The sequence below is a fragment of the Megascapheus bottae genome, chromosome 16 (assembly GCF_031878675.1).
Source record: "Megascapheus bottae isolate mThoBot1 chromosome 16, mThoBot2.hap1, whole genome shotgun sequence".
NCBI classification, from domain to species: Eukaryota; Metazoa; Chordata; class Mammalia; order Rodentia; family Geomyidae; genus Megascapheus; species Megascapheus bottae.
The window spans coordinates 55,841,307-55,862,177 of record NC_143524.1 but is presented as its reverse complement, the minus strand read 5'-3'; the positions used below and the strand labels follow the sequence as shown (position 1 = coordinate 55,862,177).

Sequence of the window (20,871 nt, the reverse complement as noted above, 5' to 3'; positions counted from 1 at the left end):
GTTCATGCCCCAGGAACAACACAAAAGAAAGAGAAGAAATGAAAGGGGGAAAGAAGGAAGGAAGGAAGGAAGGAAGGAAGGAAGGAAGGAAGGAAGGAAGGAAGGAAGGAAGGAAGGAAGGAAGGAAGGAAGGAAAGAAGAAGGAAGGAAAGGAGAGGAGAGGAGAGGGGAGGAGGAAGGAAGGAAGGCAGGCAAAATTGATACTAAATTGGTTCAGGCACTAGCTAGTGTGTCATTTTAACTCTTTAATCTCTAAAATTGAAGGTAATATAACACTTATCTCAATGGGGTATTGTGAACATCAAGTGATATTATGTAAGTCCAACACATACCATACTACCTGGCCACAGGCAGTCAACACATGTTAGGTAGTATTACTGTTGCTCAAACCTACAAATCTGGAAAGTTTGATGCTGGAGGAGTGGAGGTAGTAGATTTTGCCTTGGCTTTTCCCATTCTGCCATCAGTAACAAGTCTCAGTAAGTAAAACAAGAGCTAATAATAACAAACAAATTCAATGATGTAACTTCCCTATCATAGTTCTTATCCTCTTGTTACTTGTAAAAGCACCCAACATTTATTGGATACTTAAACATACTAGACACTTGTCAAGTGTCTTAATCTGTATCATTTATTTGTTTATGGAAAAGGAAAATAATAGATCCTTAATCTGAGCACAATTTAATCTGATACTGGAATCCACACTCTTACCTCTTATGATCTCTGCTAACTAGCATAAAATTTAAAGTTGCACATTCTGAATTCAAGGCCCTCCCCCCAAAAGAAAAGTGTGGCCCTTTTTTTTTTTTTTTTTGCCAATCCTGGGCTTAAGCTCAGGGCCTGAGCACTGTCCTTGGATTTTTCTCAAGGCTAGAGCTCTACCACTTGAGCCTCAGCACCACTTCCAGCTTTTTCTAAGTATGTGGTACCAAGGAATCGAACCCAGGTCTTCGTGCATGCTAGGCAAGCACTCTACCACTAGGCCAAACTTCCGACCCAGTGTGGCCCTTTTTTTTTAAATTTTTTTTTATTGTAATCAGTAAAAGGGTTACATGATATTTGCCAGATAGAAGGTGCATTAATTCACATACATTGATACCCTTTCACATGTCTTGGTACCCATTTCCCTCCCCCCCCACATCCCCCACCTGTCTTGGTTTTCCCTCCTTCCCTATCAAATTTCAAATATCCAAATACAAATAAATTCAATATATCAGATAACAAAGTGAGATACTATATTTCATATTGGTATAGTGTGGCCCTTTTTTATCTTCTTTTCCTTTGCTTTGGCACATGCATTGGCTTCCCCAGCATTGCAAGTATCTCACCATTCTTCATACAGGTGGATTGCTCTATACAGGAGCAATTTGTAATGTGCTCTGTTTCTCCCTGAATTTTCGATCATTTTCTCCCCTTTTTGCCTATCTGTTCCAACCCTCATTCATGTTCTACTTGACAAATTCTTAGGTTTTAAATCCTGACTCTTTCTTTTGTGGATGTAAATAACAGAGCTTAAACTTAGGAGCCTTGTGTTCTCTCTTGGCTTTTTGTCTTGAAAAGCTTTGGCTTTACCATGTGAACCATGCCTACATTTCTGGAACTTTGCTTGTTAATAGGGGATAAGACTCTTGGGAACATTTCTGCCCAGGTTGGCATTGAACTGTGATCCTCAGATCTCAGTCTTCTGAGCAGCTAGGATATCAGGTATGAGTCCCATACTTAACACGAATCACTAATTTCTGAGAGTATACTACATTTATAAATCACTAAATTTGACAGTCTTCTTCAACTTGTGAAAAGCATAAGACAAAACAGACATAACAGGAGTGGTAAGATTCCATGACACTTGTTTCAGTTTTTGCTGTTATCTTCTCATTTATCTCTTTTTTAGTTGGGAGAGAAAGTAGCTAGGCAAAGGTTTCTGTCAAACTCTTATCCTTGACAGTAAATAAATGTCACAAATCTTTCTCCCTCTCTCTATCTCTCTCATATGTACACAGGATTTGTAGATAACTGAATAGTTACACACAAATGTATTTGATTTATTTCATCTAAAACAATGTATTTGAGCTGGATGTCAGGGTATATTCCTACAATCCTAGCTACTCAGGAAGCTGAGATCTTGAGGATCATAGTTCAAACCCAGCCAGGGCAGGAAAGTCCATGAGACTCCAGTTTGCCATCAGAAAACCAGAAGTGGCACTATAACATTAGCCTTGAGTGGTAAAACTCAGGCTGAGTTTAAGCCCCATAACAGACAATAAAATAAAATAATGTATTTGTTAGCTTATGATTTCTTGTAGAAACAAAAAAATAAATTATTTTTCTCATATAGAAATACCAAGCCAGAAAGGGAGAAACCTACCCTGTAGTCAACAAGCCCAAACTCAAAAGTTCCAAATGGGAGAACAAAAACTAGAGAATACTTTCTGAATTTGTCACGCCTCATGATAGAAAATTTTGCAGTTGTCTCATTTTGTATTTCTTTTAGGTCAGTATTATTGAAATGGAGGTAGAAGTTATTAAGCAAAGCTGACTGCTGTCAAATTTTAAGTCAATCATTTCATCGAATTCCATGTTCTCATGAGTCCCTTTGAACAGATTCTTCAACACACACGCATTTAGATTCAAAAGCAAATGTATTGACACACCTTATATGGCAAAGTCAAAGTACATGAAACAGATATTCTGTAACTTATAGTTTTGCACCATTATACTTCATATTTCTCTGGTAGATTTGGGACTCAGTTCCCTTATCTATTTGGACTTGGGCAACTTAGTGAAGTTCCATGTGAATTTTTCATAGGTTAATGATACCACTCTTATACCAAGCACTCAGGATGACACAATTTCCTTCACTTTTCTAAAACTCCCAGCCCACTTATTCTGCACAGATCATCAGGAATGAGCAAACATGCATACAGATACAGCTCTGGTGCAGCTCCAGAGTGAATGCAAGAGTTGACTTGTAAATAAGTAGAACTGTTGTGAAGGTCAAAGATGATAATGTAGGTGCAAACACCTTGGTGAGCTGTAATAATGTTCTATTCAAATGGAGCTATTATTCTCTCGGGTCTCTCCTCTGCCACCCACCAAGCCCAATCCCATGTTTTATGCAAGCTTTAAATCAAGCTGAATTCCTCCACAGTCTTGCAGGCTGCACAAGCCCACAGATACAAAACAGCTGCGTCTTGTTTTGTTCTCTCTTTCCTAAATTGTAATCTAAGCTTTTTAGTGATCACTGGGTAAAATCACGTCCTGTTTTAGAAACAAAATGTACAATACTAAAATGCCTTCTAATCTCCATTGGAACACTTCAGCTAAAGCTGACAATGTCAGGAGATGGAACAATATAAAGGTCTGAGCTCAGGTAACTGGAGGATAAACAAAAGAAAGACTTCAACTGGAAGACAAAAGTTGGATGTTTGTGTGTCCTATCCTGCTGTGTTAAATGTTGTCTCTGTGAGGACTAGAGGGGAGCTTTGTTAGCAGACACTCTGTCACCCACCTTGAAGGTCTTGTAACTCTTTGTAAAAGCCTCCAGTTAAATCAAAGATGGGTTCAAATGGACCTAAGAAGAAATATTCCTTGAGCAAGTGGTCATAGAAATACAGTCACGAGCTGGGGGGACAGCCTAGTGGTAGCATGCTCACCTAACATGCACGAAGCCCTGGGTTTGATTCCCTGGTACCACATACTCAAAAAAAGCGGAACTAGTGGACTGATAGCCTGGACTACAAACAGGGTTAGCCTATCTTAAAAAAAAAAAACCCGTGCTCTCTTCGGCAGCACATATACTAAAATTGGAACAATACAGAGAAGATTAGCATGGCCCCTGCGCAAGGATGACATGCAAATTTGTGAAGCGTTCCATATTTTTGCAGAGATTCACAATAGAACAAAACCTAGGTACATAAGGCCATATAGTATGATGTTAAATGTAAGGACCTCCAGAATATAGAAACAAAAGCCATATAATGAGTGATTGTTGTCCTTGATGTACTATGTTATCTCTCCTCTCTTTTACTGTCCCTTGGTTATCTCATATTGTTACAATATTTCACCTTGTTGTCTGATATATTTTATATATGCTAAATTGGTTGTTTGAAACAGGAGAGGGAAGGGGGAAATCAAGTTGTGAGGGGGGAGGGGGAGGGGAATGGGAAATAGGACATGAGAAAGGGTATCAATATTTGTGAAGTAATGCACCTTCTATTTGATGAATAAAATGTAACCCTTCTATTAATTACAATAAAAATATATGAAAAAAACCATAATAAACAACAAAACAAAAAGCCGGAACTGGCGCTGTGGCTCAAGTAGCAGGGTGCTAGCCTTGAGCAAAAAGTGTCTAAGGACAGTGCCCAGGCCCTGAGTTCAAACCTTAAAAAAAGAGAGAAAGAAAGAAAGACACAGTCACTTTATTAAGTGCAAGATAACGATCCCTAAATCCTTAACACAGGACAGTGAGAAAGGTGCCATGGGATTCCATAGATGAAATTACTTTATTTATATATGTAATACAAATACACATCAGATCATTTATCTCTACTGTCCTAATCGTCCCAATTGCTAGGCCTCATTAAACTTATTATTTGAAAATCTTGTCTTGAAACTTCATTCCCAGGTAACATGTTTCCACTGAATTCCTCTAATATCCATTAGAAAGATCCAATGGACAAAAAGAAATGTCTTTATTTTCATAGTAGTTTTCTTACCAGTGCACTGTTTTCCACGCACATTTTTGTCACGCTCTTTATTGCTTTATTAGATCCTTATACCATTAAAGAAAACAAAACCTCTTGAATCTACCTTAGAGACCGCTATTTGGCTCAGGTTGCCCATTTGGCACTCAAGAACAAATGAACAAATATCTGCTAACTTTTAGTATTTTCCTGAAGTAGAAACAAAGTGAGAAAACAGGGAAGTCACATTTTATTTTATTTTTTTTATATATTTTTTGCCAGTCCTAGGCTTGAGCTCAGGGTGTGAGCACTGACCGTCCTTGGACTTTCTCAAGGCTAGTGCTCTACCACTTGAATCTCAGCACCATTTCCGGCTTTTTTCTATGTATATGGTATCGAGGAATTGAACCCAAGGCTTTGTGCGTGCTAGGCAAGCACTCTACCAGTAGGCCAAACTCTCGGCCCCGAAAGTCACATTTTGAAGGATGAAATCTTGGGAGTCTTTATTAAAAGGCTGGACTCTTGTCTCAAAGATCAGCAGCCAACAAATGCACTTAACATAGTTAGGAAACTGAGGCATGAAGACTGGAAAGGAAAGAAAGGACAAAAACAACACCAATAAGCCAATTCAGGTCCAATGGAAAGCTGAATTGAAAGGCCATGGTGACCAGAGAAGAGCCAGGAGACAGGACACCAACTGGGAGACACATGGCATGGCGTCCTGACACCTGAGCTGGTCTGAGCCTAAATAGAGTCAGGTCAGGGGCAGGGTCACAGGAAGCTCCCAGTCTCAGACAGCAGAATATATAAAACTTTAAACAATCGGTGGCTGGGAGTGGTAGAGTGCGCTCTTAGCAGTCATATGCACAAAGACCTGGGTTCAATTCTTTCCTACATGGAAAAGGCCAGAAATGGTGCTGTGGCACCACTGGTTGAGCTCTAGCCTTGAGAAAACCCAAGGACAGTGCCCAGACTGTGAGTTCAAGTCCCAGGACTGGCAAATAAGTAAATAAACAAATAAGCAAGCAAGTATTATTTTTCTTGCCAGTGTTCAGAGCCTGAGCACTGTCCTTGGGCTTTCTCAAAGCTAGTGCTTTACCACTAGAGCCACAACACCACTTCTAGTTTTTTTTTTTTTTCTATGTATGTGGTTCCGAGGAATCGAACCCAGGTCTTCGTGCATGCTAGGCAAGCACTCTACCACTAGGCCAAACTCTGGGCCCCATCAAGCAAGAATTTTTATGATTAGAGATTAAACAGAAACAGAGCCATAAGCATTTCTATGTACATTCATTTATTGATCTAGTCATTATAAATATATGTGCATCACATTTGTATATACCTATCAGCTGTTTGTTCTGGTCAAAAAATGAGACCAGATAATTGAAACCCAAAAGTAATTACTATGGAGTTGTTTAGATGGAAAAAGAGAGCAGATTCTTATAAGTTGTGGGTAGTTGGGAAGAAATTTTAAATAGTCTGTACTCCCTCTTCTGAGAACATGAAATATCTCTGCACATCCCTTATAGATGTCTGAACTTTTCTTACTGTTACCAATCATGGAGAGCAATGTGTATTCTTCTATTTTAGTATTTTATCGTAATATTTCAGTTACTGAGAGTCTGCAGGAATTCTGTCTATGCAGCTTTCTCTGACCATTACTGTTGGAAACAGTGTTTGCTTCTGTGAAGTTATGGATCTCTCGTGATGTGTACTCTCTCAGAGCTCAATGCTCACACCTCTGATTCTTATGTTCTGCTGCTTTCCTCTGTTTGTATCCTTGTTCTTGTCAACCTCCCTCCTGTCTGTCTATATCTTCAGTGCAAGGGCTTAGGAATTGAAATAGTAATCCATATGCACCAAAATACCACACACAACTCATATCATTAACGTTCTTCTTTAACTATATTCTGAATTTAATCTTACCTTCCTCGAATTATCTTTTGTACATCAGTAATCATCATCTACAAGATATAAAGTCATCATGATATAAATGAAAATCTATGAAAATAATGTGAGATGTGGTCAAATCCCAATATTTTCATAGGAACCTTGGTTTAAGGTTAGCTCTAATAGGACAGAATTCTCCTGTATTGGAATTCCAAAATAGAGTGAAAATCAGAGAATTAAAACCACCTATAGGAGAGATATCTTGAAGAAACTGGTGGAGAATTGTTATCTAATATATGTGTACATTTGTGATTTATATTGTTGTAGGCCTTTGTTAAATGCCTTTATCACTGGGCATTCAATCATTATCTCTGAAAAAAATGTTGGTTGCTAATCAACTTGTACTATTCAAGTTAATGACCCAAAGAGATATAATACAGAGTGCTTTCCTTAATGCATAAGTAGTGCATGATTAAAGTGAGCAGAGATACAGAGTAAGAGAGAATAAATTTCAAGTGACTATCTAATCTACTTACTATACCGATCATCTCCAGCCAGCACCTCAAAGCTTTTCTCTCACAAAAGGAGGAATAGCTTCTAAAAGAAAATATAAACAGAATCATGTCACAGAAATTAAAATTGTAAGTCATTAGAGATATATTAGTCACACTTTACCACTAACTCTGCTCTGTAACTGTCTCATAAGCTCACTAGGTCATAATTTTATTATCTTTAGAAAGATATCTAAAGTGTTCATCCAACTGTAGTTGACAGTCTGTCCCTAAAAGTTCTTTACAAATACCAGACAAATATAATATGGTATCATTTTGATTACTGTAACGGCATTAGGTAATTTACCTCTCTATATCCTTTATGCACACCTTCTTAATAAATGTATAAACATGCTGTTCATTTTTTTTCCCGTCCTGGGACTTGAACTCAGGGCCTGGGTACCATCCTTGAGCTTTCTCCAATCTATTGCTCTAGCACTTGAGCCACAGCACCACTTCCAGCTTTTTCTGTGTATCTGTGCCAAGGAATTAAGCCCAGGGCTTCCTGCACTGTAGGCAAGCACTCTACCACTAGGCCACACTCCTGGCCCATTTGAATTTTTTCTGTCAACACAATAACTATTTATCTATTTAGGCTGTTACTGAGAGGACTTACAGAGATGTTTCAACCGTTTTCTTATATAATATATGGTGCTATTTAGTATAATTTTAAAAAATCAATTTGTCAGATTTTAGACAAAGAGCAAGAAGAAATTGGTTCAACTCCTTTGAAATGTTTGAATGTAAACAATATCAAATTTTGGGTTTTTTTATTTGCTATGTTATTGTGGTTTCAGCGGGCACTGAGGCTTGAATTTCAGGCCTTAAAATGCCTCCACGTTCAGTTTTGCTGGATATTTGGACATAAAAGTCTGAATTTGTCTGCCTGAACTGGCTCAGAACCATTCAGCTTTCAGATCTCAGCTTTGTGAGTAGCTAGGTTAATATATGTAAGCCACTATCTCTAGAACCAAATTCCTCTGGTTTAAAACTGTATTACCAGGATTAGGGAAATAGTTCTAATCCATGCTAGAGTGTTTGCGTAGAAAGTGAGGTCCTGGGTTCAAAACTTGTAGTGTCAGGCTTTATAATTCAAGTCAAGTTATACAAAACAAAATAAATTGGTGAGATGGTTTAAGAAAATGCATCATGGCAAATTTTCTGCTTAAAATATCTTAATTTATAAGATTTTCTTAGGCCTAATATTTTCTGATGTCATTCTACAAGCATCATTTGTTAATGTCATTTGCTAATGCTATTCCAGGATTTTTAAGCAATATTTTTGTTTTGGGATCTCATAATCATTATATCTCCCTTCAGGCTAGCTCTTAAAACAAAATACATGAACAAGAGCTATTCCATCATAAAGACCATTTTTAATAAAACACATTGGTTAACTTTTGGAGAGTACATTTGATTATTTCAATGCCCTAGAACAGTAAGTTTTGGGCACACTAATAAATCACACAACAGAAAACATGAGTGTAGATTTTCTAATTCAGTAAAATAAAAATAAGAATTTCACTTGCTCATATAGTGTTGATGCAACTCTAAGCAAGGTTGAGGGTGTGATAAACCACAGAGGGGTATTCAACAGCCATTTAACAGGAATACAGAAATTGTAAATCCCACTGATATTTTTGATGGTCAGCTTCGATGAAAGTGTACTTTGTAGCGAGGGCATGCTGTCCTAGAAAGCTCTAATTTCTTCAGGTCTGGGAAGAGGAACTAGAAGAGGTCATTCAACTGACATTCATAGATTGCTTAAAATGAACACATCATGTAAGTGCCTTCAAGGAAGCTACAGAAAGGAAGATGCAACTGCTGAGAATGCAGGTAGAAGGTACCATTTTGGAAAACCTAAAATATAAACAAAAAAATTAACAAACAGGTTTTTTAAACAAACTCCAATAACATTATTGAAATGTTGCATTTTTCCCTGAGAAATAGAGAGCAAAATTTTCTAAGAGGAATACATTGGATTGTACAACACTACATTCTGAAAAGGGGTGCATGGTCCATGGAAAGACAATTTTTGGCTCCTTGCTTAGATGTAGCAAACTATTTTGTTCTCTTTGTGTCCATTCTTCTCTCCGCTCTTCCAACAGTCAGTATATATGCAGGAAAAGTGAAATACTATGGACAGGTAAAGCAAAGTTCCCTATGTTTTCTTTTCCTGTAAGCCACGGCAACAATATAAATACTTCTGGTGTTGGGAAAAAAAATCTTACTCTAAATAACAAACACAACTTACCTCAGATCAATTGGAGAGTTAGTATTCGCATTTTCAGAAGTACTGTGCTTTACTCTCATGTGTGATCTTATTGGTTTTCCAAAAAGGTGAGTAGGGAATTTCATGTCTTCTATATTATGCTAAAAACAAACAAACAAAAAGATGAAAGTTGTATGTGGCTTGCTCAGCATCAACCAAGATCATGTCTAAGCCTTACAATCTGGAGGGCCCACCTCCCATACATTTATAAACACACACACATACACACACACACATCCCAAAGTACTCTTTTGTAATTACCACTGTAAATATAAAAATCTGTGTTTTCATATTCAGTTAATAAAATACTTTATACATGCAGTATTGACTAATGAGAGCGACATAAGTAGGCAAATCTATAAGACCAAAAAAATCGAATTTCATGAATACAATATTTTTGAAATTTAATTATGACAAAAATCTGTATTAAATATCTTTAATAAAATACATTTAGCCATTAAAATTCTTGGTACCCGAATATTATTGGGCACCTGCCATATTCTAGACAAAGCACTGGGTACTAGACACATCAGAGAAAATAACAAATCATGTCTGTGCACTCATGATGCTCCGCTCAGAAGATGCAATGGATTTATGACCAAGAGATACGAGAGGCCTAATATAGGGTCAATGGAAATTCAGTGTAGTTAGATATAGAGTTAGGAGAGATTACTTTAAGAAAGTTAAATGAAACAGAGTAGGGAAAAGAAGTAAGGAAAGGGAGGGAGGGAGGGAGAGAAGGAGAGAGGGGGGAAGAAAGGAAGAGGAGGAAGGAGTTGTGTTTGAGCAAAAAGGAAGGAAGTAGGTGAGATAAGGAAGCATAATAAGAGAAAATTTAAAGAAGAGAAAAAATGTTGAATTTATTGGAAGAGAGGCGGTCTTCTAAGCTGACATTTTGCGTGAGGAAAGACAGCTCTTAAAATCATAGAACTCAACTATTGGTTATAATTGTTTAGGTAAGGGAGAAACGTCTGGGAAGCTGACATAGCTTTGTTTAGCACATACATTACTTTGGACGACTTTCTCTTTCTTAGACTGATCTTTCTTTCCATCGTCTGACCTGCTGTGTTTATGGGGAACACAAACACTGCGCATCCCCACGCAAGTCCACATTTGCCACGTGGAAGGCGCTCCTTGGTGCGCCCCCCGAAGGGGATGGTTTCCCCAAGCATCCAAGAGGGCAGGCTCGGAATCAAAACCTAGCACGTCCGGTCTGTGGTTCACTACTTTCCAGAACACCACAGAGCGGCCCCGTTAGCTGCAGAAACGTACCAATCCATCCACGAGTCCACCCTGCGACCCTCCTCCTGACACTAAGCCACGTACATAGTAGGCCCACCTCTCCCCTGCTCGAGCCACGGCTCCACTTCTGGCTCCCTGCAGGTGAGCACCAGGAGACCAGATTCTCCTGGATCTGCTTCTCAGAAAGAGACCGGGAACCGGGATCCCTCAGACCTCAGCCTCCCCAGTAGCTGGGATTCCAGGCCCGGGCCTCGAGGTGCTGTCCAGTTCAAGGGTTGTTTCCCGGAAGAGTAGGCTACAATCTGAACCCCAAGATCCCCCCCCAACCATTGGGTGCGAGCCCCCCCACCCCACCCATGGCGACCTCGATGAGTCACCCCTGTTCTTTTTCTTCTCCCCACAGCTCCAATGGCAAATCCGTCACCTGGGCGCAGAACGAGAAGAGCAGCCGCGGGCAGCACCTGTGGCAGCGGCTGTCGGTCCACATCAACAAGAAGGAAAACCCCAACCAGACGGCGGTGATCAAGCCATTCCCCAAGAGCGCCGAGGGCCGCGGGCTGGGCCCCGGGGCGGTGGGGAGCGCCGGGGGCGCGGGCTGCGCGGCGCCCGCGGGTCCCGAACCCCCGGACGCGGGCCCGAAGCCGCTGTACCACGTGGCGGAGGGCGAGGAGCCCCGCCCGGCGGCGGCGCGCGCGCGCTCGCCCTCGCCCATCAGCACGCTGAGCCGCCGCGCCACCGGCCCGGAGGACGAGGCGGTCCCGCGGCCCGCGCCACCGCCGCCGTCGTCGTCGTCGTCGGAGGCCGCGGGGCGCGGCAGCTCGTCGCCGGGCTCGCTCATGGAGCAGATCAGCAGCGTGGTGACCCGCTTCACCGCCAACATCAGCGAGCTCAACTCCATGATGTTGTCCACCGCGGCTGCCGCCGGCCCGAGCCCGGGCGCTCCGCTCTGCTCGTCCTACCTGATCCCCAAAGAGATCGAGCTGCCCACGACCGTGACCACCTTCGCCGAGATCCAGCCTCTCCCGGCCATCGAAGTCACCGGCGGCGGCGGCGGCGGCGGCGCGCAGCCCGGGGCGGGGATCTCGCCAGACATCCCGCTGGCGGCCGGGGTGGAGGCCGCGGCCGGCAAACCCGACCTGGAGGAGCTGGTGGCGCTCACGCCGCCGTCGCCCTTCCGAGACTCGGTGGACTCGGGGAGCACCACCCCCAACTCGCCAGTGTCGGAGTCGGCTCTCTGCATCCCGTCGTCCCCCAAGTATGACACTCTGATCATCCGAGATCACTCGCAGAGCTCCTCGTCCTTGTGAGTGCGCTGGATACACTCCGCGCGGGATCCGCCGGGGCGGCGCTCGCCCGAGGGGCAGGGCAGGGTCACCGCCGCCCCCCCCCCCCCAGCGCGGGCGGCTGGGAAGCGCCCTGGACACCCCGAACCCAGGCCGGCACAGCCACCCGACCCAGACACCAACCACGAAGCTTTCTTGGCAGATTTTCTTCTAGTGGCCTTAGAAAACCTGGGCTGATGCTCTGGAGGGCTGCTGAAGCCAAGCTGTGGTCTGGGGGAGGGGAGCGGGAAGTGTGGACCTCCAGAGTGGGAAGGGGGGGAGCAGAATTAACTAAGCAACTGTAAACAAGTTGTTTTGCTTACTTTCATTCTTTTCCCAGAAGAGTCTTGGATTCACCAAACATGAATGTACATTTTCTAACAAACTGAAAATCTGGGACCAAAAACGTCAACCCTTCCTTCCTTCCTTCCTTCCTTCCTTCCTTCCTTCCTTCCTTCCTTCCTTCCTTCCTTCCTTCCTTCCTTCCTTCCTTCCTTCCTTCCTTCCTTCCTTCCTTCCTTCCTTTCTCTTCCCCTTCCTTTAAAGACGTTGGAAAGCAGTAACTTGGGCCCGGTATTTACTGAGGTATGAGTGTATCCTGTATAAACACACAACTGGATACTGAGTGCTGTGCTTACCTACATACCTAGGGCTTCTACCACAATTTCCTCTCCAATTCGGTTGTGAGATGCTCTTCCAAAAAAGGCTTCACCTGGATGCCACCTAGTTATTTCAGATTCGCCTCCATTAGGCAAGAAAACCAGTGGAAGATTTCTTGACTTATTTCACCATGTTGCCAATCAATACTGGAGTAGCAAAAAAAATAAATAAACAAATAAATACAATATTTTCTGGAACACTGTTTTGTAATTCCCTCACTGGGGTGCATTGTGTAGAAGGAAATTCTCTTTATAATAATAATTCCTGAGCTCCAGCCTGGCTATCTCTTTCATGACACACAGTCACTCCTGTTCCGTTAGTCTTGCCAGCTAAAAGATTAAGATACTGCATTTGGAGATTCTCCATTGCTTTCTTTTGAGAAACTGGTGTGCAAAGAGCTCCTCCGTCTTCTCTTGAGTCTCACTTCTGGAAGAGGGACCAGAGACCTAATGAAGAAGCTGTCAAGCTTGGAGGAACTATGGTTGAAAAAATATATTCACACAATCTTAATACACTGGCAATTTTAAACTGCGTGTAGCTGGTGTGGCAAGGATTCTGCCAGTGAACGGTCATTTTAACTTTTCTTGACTGCTTCAGTGGTGTGGCTCTGAACTATGACAAATGTAGATTTTTTTCAAAGCAATACAGAATACTAAACACTGAAGAACCCTAATGAATATCAACCACAGTCTTTCTTAGCCATTCCAAAAAAGGCAAAGCAATTATTAATACTTCTTTATGAATAATTATTACTATGATTTTGTGCATTTCACACTATCATCTTTTAACTATTGTAGACAAGAGACTTAGAGTTCTCATGAAAAACACATGCTTTGATAGGCTCACATACATAGGAATCACTGCACAAGACCTGAATCCACCATCATCACTTTATTCCTATCATTGCAGCTATCCTCAGGTACCAAATGTTCTTGATTTTTAAATACAGATAGTAATAAAAGGAGGAGGTGTCCTATACATTTAATGATCAGTTGACCCAGCCTTATACTAAAGATAGCCTTATGAAAAAGATTTGCTCTGCTCTGAGGCAAAGTATATTTTTGGCACAGAGAAAAATAAATAGAAGTCTTTTGGCTCAATATCTTTATTTTGACACTGACTTCAAAGAAATGGAAAAATAAAAGTATTTATTTATATAATTTACCATTCTGCACTTTAAATTTATAATAAATATATTTCTTATTGGCATTTCTTTTCACATACTGATTATTTGACATCGTAAGTCAAAGATCCCAATATAAACATTTAACATTTATTGATTTACTGAGATATTCATTTAAAAATAAACAGATTTCTCATACAGATTTAGAAATAATATCAGCAGAGCCTCCTGATTCTAAATGCTAATGAGACTCTTGAAATAGAAATGAAATGTAGCTAACCTTTTGGCGTCATTGAAATATCTGCCTCTGTCTGAAAAACAAATGTAAATATTTTGAAACATTAATATCCCTGGGTTCTCACCCTGGAGGGTCTTTGTTTTGATTTCTTAAGTATTAATACTTTATAAATATGCTTTACTATGTTACTTTTTAAAAGACGTTGCATTAAATTGTGACAATGGCTTCCATTTTATTCAGAAGTACAATAAGTTTCACTTCTTTGACCAACATTTTGAAGACATTTTTTAACCTTTCTTCATGCCCAAATTTCTGTCCTAATATTTTAGTGACAAGTTTCTTTAAAAAGTACACCACCACCTTTTAAGAAACTGCGCTATAAATTAAAATTAAGTAAAATTCCACCTGATAATCACAGAATGTCATAACCAACTGTAATTTTAAAAAGAAACCAGTTAGAGGAGAATAAGATGTATTTTTCTCTATATTTCCATAACCTTTCCCACTTCATTGCATTGTATATTTGGACATAATATTAACAGTAAGACATTCTTGAGATCTTTTATTTTGGAATGATGCTAACTGTCTCTTTGCCAATCCTACTACCAGGTTTCAAAGAACAATTCTACAATACAAAGAGAAAGGACTATTTATTTAGGGCTAGGATATGAACTTCACAGTTCATAGGAGCACCTGTTGTGTTTGACTTTCCTGGCAAACCATTTATTCCTGGTGCACAGTAATAACTCAGATGGGAAGGTTATGACAAAAAAGGAAGGGGGAAATGCAGTGAAATGCCAGCAAAGTTATCTCAAAGGTGAGGTAGGTCCTGGGAAGAAAAGGATAAAACCTGATTGCTCACCCTCTGTTCAACAGAGAGGGGTTGGGACTGCCTGTGAAGACCAACCTGACTATGTGTAGATGACTATTTGGGAGGGATGGGGTAAGGAATACAAAGGAAGGATGGAAAGGAAAGTCATAAGAAATTTCCTTAAAGCAAGGAAACAACAGCAAATCCCCAAACGAGCTAATCTCTGAAAGTCAAAGTCTTCCCCGAACTACTGAGGTAACAGCAGATCACACCAGGAAGAGTAGGAATTGTTTCTGAGTGTAAATGCATCCTGTAATGGCTCTGATGAAGTTCTGTGACTTCCATACCAGGAACACTCTTTTTAAAGAAAAAAAAAAAGACAAAAAAAACCCCCCATTTCCTGTACTAGTCTCTCAGCAAAATGTACATGTTTTGGAGACTTAAAAGGCATTATATGAGTTCACATTTAGCAACAGCTTATTAATAACCCTCAAGCTGTCATAATCTCTATAGTTACCATTTACAATTTTATACTGTGAAAAAATATACATGGATCAGTGAAAGCAGAAAGATGAAACAGAATTTGATTTGAAGAAGGTTTGAGGCCTGGGAGAATCTACCATCTAGTGCAGAATGAGGCATGTATAAATACTTGGTTGAATTCCACTGATCTGCCCAATGTGAACAAATATACTATGTATATTGTGTGTATTTCTAGAATTCAATGGCAGCTGCTGGTGGTGTTGTAATTAGAAATCTATATAGAATATAGATGTGTTAGAGAGATGGTGCCAATCCCAAGAGATTTGTGTGAGCTACAAGTGCTTGTACTTACTTTTTTCTGCACTTATAACTGATTTAGTTTACCTGTGTGCGCGTATCTTCTTTTTTTTCTGTTGTTGGAGCTTGTACTATTAAAATAATAGAGAATGTTAAATTATTTTGATGTGAATTGCAAATGATTTTTTTCATAAAGTATAACATTTTTATCAGCATTGTTTCGCTTTGTACTTGTATAAATGTGTTTTATTTTAGCAGTTTAAAATACACTTGCCTGTTTCTCAGTTGTCTGAATCATGTTATAGTTGGTGTCTGTGAAGTCAGTTTACTTTTTGAAAAATATTAAAAAAGAAACTATGATATGTCTTTAAAATTATTCCCCTGAAATGCTTATACTATTATCCTCATAGAGTTTTTTTTCCAAGATGACAAATAACCATGTTGAATGGTTATTTGAATTCTGAATCTTGAATTCTGAATGGTACCCACATTTATTCTGTAGGGTTTATAAAGAAGGTTATCATCAATAAATTAAAATGAAAATATAAATCAGCCAAAAATCAAGGTGCTGTCTCCAAAGACATCTACAAACACCTTTTACTTTTTTATTAACTACATATAGTTAGACAAATGGCTTTCCATCCAACATGTTTAAAACACAACACAAAATTGATACTTTAAAATACTTTAAATATAATAAGTGCTATAATATTGGTGTTGAGACATACAAATTACATACATATTTTCATAACTACCTATATGATAGAGAGAATTTTCCATGGATCTAAGAGGTACTCTGTGTGAGTGAGTGTGTGTGTGTGTGTGTGTGTGTGTGTGTGTGTGCACATTTACAGAAACATTTTACTTTTAAGGTCATCTGCAAGTGTGTTTTATGTAAATGTGTATTCCCGTGTATGTGGGCACCTGTATTATTTTTCTAGAGAAAATTTGCTTCTCGGATTACTTTTATACCTTGATTCTTTAGCAAATTTACATTTCTTTTCTTTCTTCTCCTCTTTCTCTCTCTCCCTCCCTTCTTCCCTCCTTTCATTCCTTCCTTCCTTCTTTCTTTCCTTCCTTCCTTTCTTTGTAGTTGTTGTTCATGGTGAATTGACAACCTAGACACTGGCTCTGAGCTTATTTTAGCTCTACTACTGATGCTGTACCACTTAGAGCCACAGCTCCACTTCCAATTTCTAGTGGTTAATTGGAGATAACAGTTTTAGGGACTTTACTTCCCTGGGGCTGGCTTTGAACTGAGATCCTCAGAACTCAACCTCCTGTGTAGTTAGGATTACAGGTGTGAGCCACTGATGCCTCACTTCAAATGTACATTTTCTAAACATAGGACAGGGTAAACCTAAAAGCAAAAGGTAGGGTAGATACTTGATGTGAGGAAGTCCAAAGCAGTATACCATCTTTCAGGCAGCAGTAGCTCATATCTGTAATCCTTATTAATTGAGCGGCCAAAATCTGAGGATTGCTGTTCAAAGCCATCCTTGAGACTCTTATCTTCAATTAACCAGATAAAAAGGAGAAGTGGAGGTATGGATTACATGGTTGTATCAGCCTTGAGTTGACACAGCAGGCATATTTTAAAATGCTATTTGAAATACATAGTTAAGTCAACCTTGAGTGACAAAAACAAAGGGAAAGTGCAAAGCTTTGAGTTCAAGCATCAGCATTGATTGGCACAAAACTAAAATCCTCTCCATGCTTCTTGATATTGTATTATTTGTACTCATATATAACATCTAAACACATATGATGCAAAATTTACTTATTTCTACAAGGAAATTATTTCCTCTGCTTTTTCTCCCTCTGCCCTGTAGTACCTTCTTCTATGAAACTATAAAATATTATCAACAGGGCTGAGAATGTGGCTTTGTGGTAGAGTGCTTGCCTAGCATGCACAAAGCCATGGATTCAATTCCTGAGTACCACGTAAACAAAAAAGACAGAAGTGGTGCTGTGGCTCAAGTGATAGAGTGCAAAACAAATTCAGGGACAGTGCCTAAGCCCTGAGTTCAAGAAACATCACTGGACAAAAAATAGTATCAATGGACATGGGTCCATATAAAATGTAACTTAATGTGATATATCAAATTTTTATAGGGAAAATTACCTTCTAAAAGTAAAAAGAGACCTTAAGACTCAACAAAAAACATGGGCAGCCATTCATATGTAGCTGATGTAATAAAAACTTAACTATAATTACAGTCAGAATCTATTATCCTATTATCATCCAGCTTTATAGAAATTACCTTGATTTTCCCACATCTCAATTCATCAGTTCCTCTTTCTTTAAATGCAGTGACAAGAAACCTGCCCATCCATATACAGACACAAAAATAAGTCCCAAAAAACACACATATCTTATTTTCATTCATTCACAATATTCCTGGTAAATGATTGACAATCAAACATAGAAGCTATTTTTAGTGGCAAAATAGTTGTATACAGCTAAACATGCAAGAAACATCATAAATGTGACTTAATATTGTATTGCCCAATAAGGACAACTTTGTTAATGGTATTGAATACTCCAGGGAAAAATGTTTTTCTTCTCTCATAATCTCTGTTGAATGCAGGCTAATTTTTTAGTTATGCTGTACATAAATGATCACTTTAAAAACAGTTTTAAGCATTACTTTTTATGGTACTAAACAAAATAGGTAAGTAAGTGAACAAATATCAATAAAGTTTTCCTATACAAAAGCATAGCATTTATAGCTTTCACATGATATTTGAAATCCAGAACCAATTACTACATTTTGCCAGTACTCGTGCTTGGAATCAGGGTTTCATTCTTGCTGGGTTTGGTTTGCTTTGTATAGCCGGTGCTCTACCATTTGAGCCATGTCTCCGACCCTACTTTTTACTGGTCTCAAAGTCTCAAAGACTTTTCCCAGTTCTCCATATCTCAACCTACTGAGTAGCTAGAATTATAGACATGAGCCATCAGCACCTGGCTTTGTCTTACTATTTTAAAGTTACCATGTTATTGGATAATATCTATAAAGAAAATGTTTAAACCTGGCTTCTCTAACTTCTTAGAATCCTATAAGGCAGAAATGCTTATTTTTTACAAGATTAAATATTTTATATTATATATTATATGATATGTCTTCTTTTGAATACATATTGCTTTGAGAGATAGATGAGTTATTTGATAGGCTAATTATTTGATATATATCAAATATATTTGTCTTATTTATAGTTGCTTTATTTATTGTTTGTTTGTCCTGGGGCTCGAACTCAAGGCCTAGGCCCTATCCCTGAGCTTTTTCACTCAAGGCTAAAGCTCCACTACTTTGAGCCCCAGTGCCACTTACCGTTTTCTAGTGGTTAGTTGGAGATAAAAACTCATGGACTTTACTGCCCTAGCTGGCTTTGAACCCTGCCTTAGATTTTAGGCTCCTGAGTAGCTAGAATTACAGCTATAGTTGCTTTATATCTCACACATTGGTTTCAAAAAAAAAACGAGCTTTATATGCTCCTTATTTTATTTTTGGGGTCATTGTTCTACATTATATGAAAGATTTATCCACAAAAATCACATCGTATCTAAAATTTACTTTTCTAAGGGGCTAAACAGCAATAGGCAAATCACAAAATGAAGTTTTTAGTTTTTAAAGTTTGGGAAAGAGCCAGGTAATCCCAGCTTCTAAGGAAGCTAAGTCCTTAGAATCCAGCTTGTAATTAGAAGCCAGCCTGGACAAGAAAGTTCTTGATCCTCTTACGTTCATTTAACCACCAAAACAGTTATAAGTGAAGCTGTAGCTCAAGTAGTAGAGCACAAGCCTTGAGGGAAAAAAGTTTAGGAACAGTGCAGTGTTTAAAAAAAAAAAAGTTTCCCTAGCTACTCAGAGGCTGAAATCTGAGGATCAAGGTTCAAAGCCAGCTTGAGCACAAAAGGACCTGAAACTCTTATCTCCAATTAACCTCTTGAAAATGAGAAGGGGGCTTGGCTCAAGGGTAGGACCGTAGCCTTGAGCTTAAAAGCTCAGGGAACGTGCCCAGGCTGAGTTCAAGCCCAATGACCCACAAAACAAAAAAAAGTTTCCAGGGCCAGGAGGTTGGCCTAGTGATAGAGTGCTTCTGAGCTCTTCTTAGTTTTGACTGCTTTCCCCACTCATGCAAGCATCCATTGACTTTTAAGGTGTTGATCCTCTTGAAATATTATGGATGACTAAGAAATAATTGCAGGTTGATATCCCTGCTTTACAAGAGAGTGCAGAGGAATGAGTTGATGCAAATAAGAGGTACATACCCCAGAAACTTAAATCAGCCAAATACTATTAGATGTTTAATTGGGTTTGACTAGTTTTCAACATAGTAGTACAAACATGTTTGCTTTAATTTATAAATAAGTTATGAATATGATAACATATAACAAGTTGTCTTTTAAAATGTAAAGCAGACTCTTTTGTTGTTTTTGTCCCAACATAGTGTCATTTTATCCTACCTTTAAATTAATGTATTGTCTCAAAAGGAAATAACGGTGATTTTGCTGTCCAAACATATTTCTTTCAAAGGTGATTTAAAATAACTTTTAAGAAGATTTTTGGCAAATGGAAAAGAAAGCTGGTTTGCCTTTCTATGTAATTCATTCAAGCAACAAACACATAAAAGGTATCTATTATTTTTCAGGGACCTCTTCTAAATTCTGATAATCCAAAAGAAGGAAGACACAGAAATTTTCATCTTTATCAATCTTTCTCCTTTTCCTTCCTTCCTTCTTTCTTTCCTTCCTCTCTTTCTTTCCTTTACATCCTTGACCTGAAGCCTTAACTCAGGGTCTTGTACCCTCCCTTGGTTTTTTAAGCTCAAATCTGTACTCTACCACTTGAGCTATAACTTCACTTCCACAGGAACATTACTTGGAGATGAAGTGCATAATCATTTTTGTTTTTGTGTTTTGTTGTTGTTGTTGTTTGTTTGTTTGTTTGGGGAGATGGCTTTTTGTTTTCTGTTTGTTGATTTTTTTTTTTTGCCAGTCCTGGAGCTTGAATCAGGGGCTATGCCTGAACCTCTTTGTGTTTAAGGCTAGCTGCAGAGTTTTGGGCCAGGTTTTATTCCTGAACTGAATGATAGAAGGCTTCAATTGGAACAGATCTTGGAATAAGAAACAAGATAAATTTGAAATATTTATTACAGTATATAATTGATTTTTAGGGTTCATAATTCAGGGAAGAAAACTAGACTCGAAATCATATATATATATATCAAATACTGGAAATAATATAAGAGCCAATCATGTAACTAATATATAACATGACCTATTATAAAATATC

The 20,871-nt window shown here is 39.1% G+C and overlaps 1 protein-coding gene and 1 non-coding gene across 2 annotated transcripts in view; both read left to right on the top strand.

Moving 5' to 3' along the window:
* Positions 1-12,399, top strand: part of Grm5 (glutamate metabotropic receptor 5) — a 470,415-nt gene extending 458,016 nt beyond the window's left edge. Inside the window, exon 11 of the mRNA XM_090348591.1 lies at positions 11,044-12,399. Within this exon, the coding sequence (XP_090204717.1) occupies positions 11,044-11,947 (904 nt within the window). The 3' untranslated portion in view covers positions 11,948-12,399. The remainder of the gene's footprint in view (positions 1-11,043) is intronic.
* On the top strand, positions 3,774-3,880 carry LOC150053624 (U6 spliceosomal RNA). The gene has a single exon (XR_016538194.1). It is a non-coding gene; the product is annotated as a U6 spliceosomal RNA (small nuclear RNA).
* Positions 12,400-20,871: the final 8,472 nt, after the last annotated feature.